The following is an 8,712-nucleotide window of genomic DNA, read 5'->3' on the forward strand; positions in this document are numbered from 1 at the left end:
TTGTGTTTAGAATAAATCAGATTATTTAGTTCAAACTGGACAATATTTAGGGTTGAACTGGTTCCAACCTGCTCCCTAAGCGAACTTTTCACCTAAACTTTTCATATGAACACCGAATTGAACCAAAGTGATTTTCCTTTGTTTTGGGTTAGATCTGAGATTGTGTGGCTGAATTTGTGTGCCCGGAGCATCTGGGCCTCATCCCTTTGAAGATGTCTGATGATCCGCTTGCTGCCTCTCTCTCTGAGGATGGCAGCAAGCCTTTTAGCTGCAGCCCAGTGGTTTATTTGCTGTGAAGGCTCAGCAGACTCTTTAAGTTGGCTCTGCCTCCCTTGCTCCCCCCAGTCCTCCTCCACAGCCACGCCTGCTTCATTTGATGGCCTAGAAAGATGTGATTGGAAGAGCACCCTTCCGCAGCATGTTCCTAGAAGTGACACGTTGATGCTCCAGGAGCACGAGACATCAAGCTGCTTTCAGTTTCACATGAAAGCTCGACCTTAATGTCGACCTGTAGGTTAATTTCACTAACTTGAACATGCAGCGGCAAGTAATTGATGATGGCTCAGAGCCTTTCATCAGCCTCTAGTAAAATGTGATTTAGAGTAAAGAACTAGATTCTCTTCTGCTTTTTGGGTTGAAATGAGGGATTTTGCCACATAAAGACGCTCACTCAGATGTCTACGTGTAAAACATCCTCTGATATGCAGGAACATCAACACATACCTCACTCATGACGAACAAGGCTCCACGTCAAAGGGGCTGTTTATGTCCGTCTCTATAGCAACCACACAAGGGGACTCATGATCCTCGTGGCTTTAGCAGCATGATCTTCGCTTGAACTGACACGTGGAAAAACAGTTCCCAAACGGCTCGGTTTGTTTTTTACTCCTTTTTTCTCTTACATTGCCATTTTCTTTCACCTATTCCGTCTCGTTCCTCCTTTTCGCTTAACTTAAGTTCACGTCAGAGTATGCCCCACCTTTTTGAGCCGTCTCTCCCCTGGTATGAACTGTATGCCTAAAAAAATGTAACATCTACGTTGTTCTCATCTGGATCCTCAGCTACACAAGAGCATTTACATCAATAAAGTGCTCCTTGCCTAAGAGGTGATATTGCATTCTTTGATCAGCAACAATCAAAAGGTGTCAGATTTGTCTGCGATTTTTAGGCTGATGACTCAAGCTGGAGAGAAATTGTAGGATCTGCTTTGTGATGTCAGGAGTATATTTGAGTACGACTAAAAATGTTTGAAGCTCACATGAAAAACCACCAATTATGATGCTGTTTATCCTAAGAGGCAGCTGTGGGTGTGAGAGAAAGCATTCAGAGATCATATCTGACAATCAGAAGCAAAAAGAGACTTTTGATCTGGACAGATTTGCTCTGAAGACACAAAGTGAATATTTGAACATAACTCAACACACTTACAAGGTGTGCTTTCATTTTTCTCCACAGCTTTGCTTTTAAAAGGCCTTTGAAAACATTAGAGCCGTTTGAATCTGATAAGAAGTAACTCTTTATTTAATCTGCTTGATTAAAATAAAGGGCAGTGTCCAACAGAAGTGTCATAAATCTTCAGCATTCAACTGAAGGACATTCAGAGGAGAATGATTATTTAGTCATTACAGGTTAAAACTTTGCATTGACATGAACAGAAACAATTTGATCTCACCCAAAAAACGTAGACATTGCCTCCATCAGCTCTCTCCACATCAAGAGTTCCTGTATGAAGCTGCTCTTTTAGAGAATAAAGGATCAAAACCTGCCAGAACCTGAAACCCTTTTAAATAGCTATCTGGTTGGGAAAACGAGCTATGTTTCATCGCAATGTCATTCTTTAAGGGCCATAAGCAGGAAAATCTGCCACCCACTGGGTTGCCAAAAGTGTGTTCTCGAAGTAACACTTAACTGTTTCCAGCTTCTTCCTCCTAGCTCAAAGCAGAATTACAACTATCGTGAACAACCCTGCCGCAGCCTGCTGTATCTAGCACTAACAATGAGCTGATGCTAATATGAGACAACTGATACTAAAATAAACCATGAAGTAAAAAGACCCACACTGTTGAACAAGAAATAATATTACTTACAAATCTGTGAGTTTGTAGCCTCCTTTAGCTCCTATAAACGTATGTGGGCCGTTCTGATGTTCACTCTGGTCTTAGCTCTTTGCTTCACCTCCAAAAACATTACTCTCTTACTTTGACTTCCAGACTCCAACATGATGCCAACAAAGTAAACTTTTTTTTTCCTTTCTTATTCACATTGTTGACTGTCAGCAAACTGATAAAGCTAACTGCTAGCCTATTGTATTAGCTACCAGCAGAGTAAACAGAGACCTCTCCCTAGGGCATTTACCTCTCTCACAAAACTGTTAAGGGTGGCTTCTTGTCAGCAGAGTGCAGTCCAAGGTGAAGTTGGTAACATTTCTACCTACACAATCACTGAAACCCACTTTTATTTATTGACGTGAGCTTAAAGTGTTAAACATGGTTTAGTGTTACTTTAAAGGGGGTATTATACTGTTTTTAACTCTTAAAGTGACAGTGTGTATTTTCTCTGGTGATAGGGGGCAGTACTTACCTAAATTATTTCAAGCAAGCATTGTTTTTGTGTTCAAGTAAGACCTTAGCGACGGATGGCCATTAGGGTCAAAAGTCCCTGGGAGAACAACCTCCAGCAGAATAACACACACATCAGATTCCCCTTCATCACTGGCAATGAGTGAAGAGGTAAATGTGTAGAACAACGTATATTAATGGTGAAAGTTGTGTAACCATTTGTCACAAATCAGTAAATACATTTTGTCCTCATGGGTTTCTGTAAAAGGAAACACGGCATCCAATATGGCGTCAGCCAGAGACTTGGATCTGCTCCCATGTATTTTAGACCCTATTTTGATGGTTATGTTATGAAACTTCCAATTTTTTTTAACAACTGGGCATCTTTTAATTCATCTACAAAAACATTTCGATGGATTTTTCCAGAGATTATAAAGTACACATTGTCACTTTAAGTGGTGACAGTGGTGTCAGCCCATTTGAAGATTCAGCAAATCGCTTCTTGAGTCATATATTCAAGTTTGAAAACCCCCAAGTGACATTCTATTCATACATACATCAAAAAATATTTTACTTTTTTATTTTACTTTTTTTCTACATATTAATATATTATTTTAATTTTTTCTTCTACTTCAAAACAGTTTGGGTTCTTAAGGGTTAAACAAGTCATAATAGTTCTGTGGCCTATACCGGGGGTATTCAATTCCAGGCCTGGAGGGCTGGTATCCAGCATGTTTCAGAGGTGTCTGTGCTCTAACACACTTGATTCAATGGTTCAATCACCTGTGCCACAGCTCGTCAGGCTCTGCAGAAGCCTGTTAATTACCCGCTGATTAAAACCAGGTGTGTTGAAATAGATTTTAAACTAAAACATGCTGGATACTGTCCCTCCAGACTCGGATTTGAATACCCCAGGTCTGTACAAGGGCTCTGTCCTTTCAAGAAATAGCTGGAGCTGGCCATGCCCACCCCTCCCTCACTCAGAGATGCACTGAAATATGGAAGGGGCCCAAAGTAGAGCTGCTGCTCCTCCAGTGTTGACCGGTTGATGGAAGTTCTATGCTAATTTGTGACACAAACAACGACTTTTTGAAATGGTTTGTTTTAGAAACATATCCCAAAACCAAATGCTGACAGAAAATGGATGGATTTTTTTTCCCACTTTTGTAGTGTTTATAGAGGCAGTAGAAACCCACATGGCAGCTCAAAAGCATGCAGAAAGTGAGTTTTGCATAATATATCCTCTTTAAAAAAGGTGAAGTGAAAAGATAGGTCTGCACAAGATAAAAAATTCAAAATTATGTTCTTAGTGAAAAGTGAATAGTTCTGACTTTTATCTCTATGTGAAACAGCTGGATAGAGCATAATTACTATTTCATACTTTTTATATAGGGAGCCTAAGACTCCTCCCTTTCCGGTCAGGTCATGGGTCCCCGGAAGAACGAAAAAAATGAATGGAAGTCAACGGGGCTAAAAGAGCTATTTTCTAATCTGCTTTGTGTTATGCCCTGGATATGTTGTACTGCATTTTAAATGAAAACTAATGATGGGTGTTTCAATCATGCCTGTTGAGATTTAGGCCTAGTCCACACATAGCCGGGGTGTTTTAAAAACGAATATCTGCCCCTCCAAAAACTTGCATCCACACCACCTTGTTTAAAAACAAACTCTGTCCACACGTACCCGGATAAATACGTTGTTAAGGACATGCCAGACCTGTAGGCGGCAGTACTTCCCCCGTTCTTAACCTCGTCCTTTGTCTGTGGTCTTCCGCAAGGAGCAGTAATTCCGCTTGCAAAAACAAACAAGCAAAAAGCGCTTGGACAATTGATAAAGCGAGCGCAACTCTGAGGGCATCCATGCTGTCGGCTAGTGTAAACACAGGTCGCACACGTGATGTCAGCATTGTTTGTTGCGGAAAGTGACGTTGCGGACCTTAAAACTCCGGTTTTGTCCGTCCACACGTAGACACCCAAAACGAAGAAAACGCAGATCTTCACTTTGGCCGGAGTTTTTAAAAAGATCCGTTTTCGTGTGAAAAAACTCCGTTTTTGTGTGGATGACAGGCCAAAACGTAGAAAAATATCTATGTTTTGGCAGATCCCCGGCTACGTGTGGACAGGGCCTTAGAAGCTTGTTAAAGTTTGTAATTAGCATGACTATAAACCAGGAATCACCACGTCGCATATATGTAACATCACCGCAGAATACCGTCTTCCCCAGCGTAGCTGCTACTTACCACATGGCCAGATATTTTCCTCCTGAAGGAAGATGAACTTACAGCCATTTTCTCTCTGTTTTCCATGTCTGGTTCAATGACGTCACTTTCGTGAAGCGCATTTGTAGTCCTGGACTTATTTTCACACCAAACGTAAAATAACATTTCCCACCGTTCGAACATAAGCACTTTCTTGGTATCAAAATGCATATTTAAAATTCACGAACATCATATGTGAAATCCATGGCACATAATAAGTGGAATTAGAAAATAGAGTTTTTAACCCCATTGACTTGCGTTCGTTTATTCGTTCTTCCGAGGACCTATGATCTGGAAGTAGATGGGTGTGACTCAGGCTCCCTGCGGTCACATTGTACATTTTGTTTCAGCTGACCAATAAAAATGCAATACAAAAGCAGTCTTTCAAGGAATTCATAATCCCAGTCCTTTTTCATGTCAGTTTTAAACTGAAACAGTTTCATGTTGAGAAGGGCATTCTAGCTGTTGTAGGTCAAAGGGCAAGTTCCTTTTCTATGGGTTAGGGTTAGGACTTTATCAATATTTATTTTTCATTATGTACCTGTATTTGGATCCTGTTTTAAGAGCCTCGGCCTCTCAACTACCATACAAACATGTAGTTCACTATCCTGAAGTCTTGTCTGCTAAGGGTGATCAGTTGTGGCTACCACTTTTAGTTGTGGATCCTGAACTGATTTAAATGTGTTATTTAACTATGCGTGTGTCACTTGAAGTTTGTGTTGGTGGTGACTTTCAACAACCTACATACCAAAGTTTAGCTCAATATCTATAAAAGTTTGATTATCTTAAGTGATAATGCAGTTTCGGGGTTGTGTGAAGTATGATAGGTCCTTAACCTCATCAGCAGACTCATCTCATTTGTCTCTCTCTTACTCCAGGCACCCTCGCCATCCTGATACCGGAGCTGGACCTAGTCATCTCATTGGTCGGCTCAGTCAGCAGCAGTTTCCTGGCTCTCATCTTTCCTCCCATCTTGCAGCTTCTAGCGTTTCACACGGAGGGCACGTCTCCACTGGTGTTCGTCAAGAACCTAATTATCAGCCTGTTTGGTTTCATCGGCTTCATTGCAGGAACTTACATTGCCATTGTGGAAATCATCACCCGAAATGGGCAAAAACATGAAGGGGACCTTTCCACCTACGTAGTCCAGTGATGCTGACCATCAGCAGGTCGTTGCAGCCACTCTGAACCATTTAGATCAGTTTTATCTGTATTCCTGTTATAATTTGCTGCTGTTTGACAGGGATTTTAATGTAATCATGCCACATTTTACATCTCCATCTTGTTTAAAGTCCAGCTTAGTGCAATCTAAAAGTAATGCAATATTAGTATTCCTTCATGTCGGAATCATTACCAGATTCTAAGAGATCAGAGGAGTTTTAGAGGTAATTTATTTTACGTAAAGGCTGAGAATATCCATGTTCAGTCAAGAGATCAAACTACCTCAATAACTGCTACTGATTTTAACACCAACATTCAACACAGATATTGTAGAATTTTACCTTCATCTTGAATATGTTTCTGTTTACAGCTTTAGTTTTACCAGTCAGTGTCCTGTCACATTTAAAAAGAACGAGTTCTTGCACTTTGATTTATGCCTTATTCAGTGAAGCTGTGCACTTTAGACTTGTAATAATATCATAGTTTTGTTAAGAAAAAATAAAGGATTTCTGTTTTCATATTAACTAATTATTGCGCTTTTGACCTCTTCTTAGATCTTCTGGTGATTACACAAACGTCTGAGCTCCTTATGGATTTAACATGTGAGGCATAGCTGCTGTAATCATGATGAAACCGATGTTGGTCCACATTTCGTTTCTGAAAGCAGTAAAAAAGAATAAATAAATAACTCATGTAATTTTTTTTCTCTTTTGAAACAAAATGAGTCCCGATGACATGCACATTGTCACTTTTGGGTTTTTGAGGTATTTAATATAAAAGGATGTAACTGCAAACTCACAAATGGTACAAACGTTTCCATTTAATTAAAATTAATTCAACATTTTTCTCTTTTATGACAAGATATAAAGCTTTTACACAACAAACTGCATCTAAATCTAAAGGATTTCATAACAAGGGAGGTTAAAAAACACAAAGCAATCAAATAATTAAGTCCTATTAGACACCCCGCTGTGGAACAGTAATATCAAAGACAAATAGATTTGCTCTACTTTTATAATGAAGAGGCTCTTCTGTGTTTTTAAAAGTATATTTTTATTTTTAGTGAGAGTTCTAATCTAGTAGTTGTGATTTTTTTCTTAATAGATCTATTTTATTTAATGCAGAACATGCATTTTAAACCAATCTTACGTTTTAAGTACAGAGAAGCTCTGCATGTAAAATAATGTAACACATCTGTAAAGACCACACCAGCAGTAGTTTTTCATAAATGGAAAACCGTGTCCATCTTCAGTGTGAGACAGATAAAATCTGAGTTTGTTTACAGTGCTTATGTGGCAGTATCAACCAGAGAAAAACTGTTTTTAGTGTAAATACAGAAAACAAAGCGAGCTGTGGGCCTTATGTGTATAAATGACTAAGTTTTTTTTTATCATGTGTGTATTCATCCCTCTGTTGCATATGTAAATATTTGCATACAAATAGAATCTTTTTAGCACACCATTTTTCTTCCATTTAGATGAACTTTTGTGCCGAAATAAGAGAATTGAGTTCACCAGAATATGTAAATGGTTTTCAGATTTGAGTGTGACCTCCTCCTAGGAGTCGTCAGAACTTTTAAAAGTTCTTTATCTGCTGAACCACGTCCACACATTTTTACCTTTTCACATTAGTTTTTCATTTAACTCAAAATAAATGACAATGAAAGCGTCAACCTGTCCACTATTCTTCTGTTTAAGTAGCTTCCAGTCATGTAGTTTTTTTTAATGAAAGGGTTTTGGTTTATTTGAGGCCTATAAGAATAAAATGTGTCAGATGTTTTATCTACTTCTGCTCAGAAGCAGCTGACATAAAATATGTGTTTGAAGTAATATTCTTAATGTTTTTGGAGAGGTTGACAGTCTAAAAAAGAACAAGATATGCAGCTTACTAAAAGTAAAATAAAAAATAAATGCTGACCAGGTACTGTATAGCTCGTCTGTTCTGAGGTGTGAACAGGGATTGCTGTAAAGCATGACTTTGTGAGACTTTAGGAATGCGATCCAGAGATGCTGAAGTTGCAAACAGGGTGTCCTGCTCACAAGGGCCAGAGGGGGCTGACTTCTCATTAACCCTGTAACCCTGTCGTTTTATCACATACTGGCTCAAGAAAGTGATTTAAAAATGTAAAAAAGTTGCTTAGAATGACTTAAAATGCCCCTCACGTTTGTTTCTCTTCAGATCTTGACTGCTGTTGATTTAAAGTTCTCACCTTGCTGTTGCATGTTAAAAGATGCCAGTTTGGCTGGGAAGAATAGCAAAAATCTAAACTACTTTTCACATAGAATATGAAGTTCATACAGCATACACTTGGACTTTTGAAAAAGACTAAAGTTAAGTTTGTTCAAAACCTAAACATTTGCTCTTGATGGCTTCCTGCTCAGATTACCTGATTAGCTCAATTCTGATGTCCCCTTGATTCTCTATGCTGAGATCGCTCCAGTTGTCAAAGGGTATGATACTGATTACTTTAGCTGAGACAGTATCACCTTAGAAAAATATTTGAAACAAATCACAAAATATGTTTACATTTAAACCAACTATAAAGTAAAGGTGCAATTGTTGGCCTAACACATCAGTTAACTCCACGCGTTTTATCACTTCATTTATATATATATTTGGAAGTCCATTGCTTGCTGGTTCTGAACATTTAGTTTAAAAAAAGAAACCACAGCGTGAAGCGAGAGAGGAACTTTTACACTCTTAAAAAGGCATTTAGACCTGCGTGCCCTTGTGTGA

The 8,712-nt window shown here is 38.9% G+C and overlaps 1 protein-coding gene across 2 annotated transcripts in view; it reads left to right on the top strand.

Moving 5' to 3' along the window:
- Window positions 1-6,500, top strand: part of slc36a1 (solute carrier family 36 member 1) — a 78,652-nt gene extending 72,152 nt beyond the window's left edge. For both annotated transcript variants that reach the window (XM_015951963.3, XM_015951970.3), the window contains exon 12: window positions 5,694-6,500. In XM_015951963.3, coding sequence (XP_015807449.3) covers window positions 5,694-5,968 — 275 coding nt within the window. In that variant the 3' untranslated portion in view covers window positions 5,969-6,500. The remainder of the gene's footprint in view (window positions 1-5,693) is intronic.
- The last annotated feature ends 2,212 nt before the right edge of the window (window positions 6,501-8,712 follow it).

Source organism: Nothobranchius furzeri, chromosome 1, assembly GCF_043380555.1.
Source record: "Nothobranchius furzeri strain GRZ-AD chromosome 1, NfurGRZ-RIMD1, whole genome shotgun sequence".
NCBI classification, from domain to species: Eukaryota; Metazoa; Chordata; class Actinopteri; order Cyprinodontiformes; family Nothobranchiidae; genus Nothobranchius; species Nothobranchius furzeri.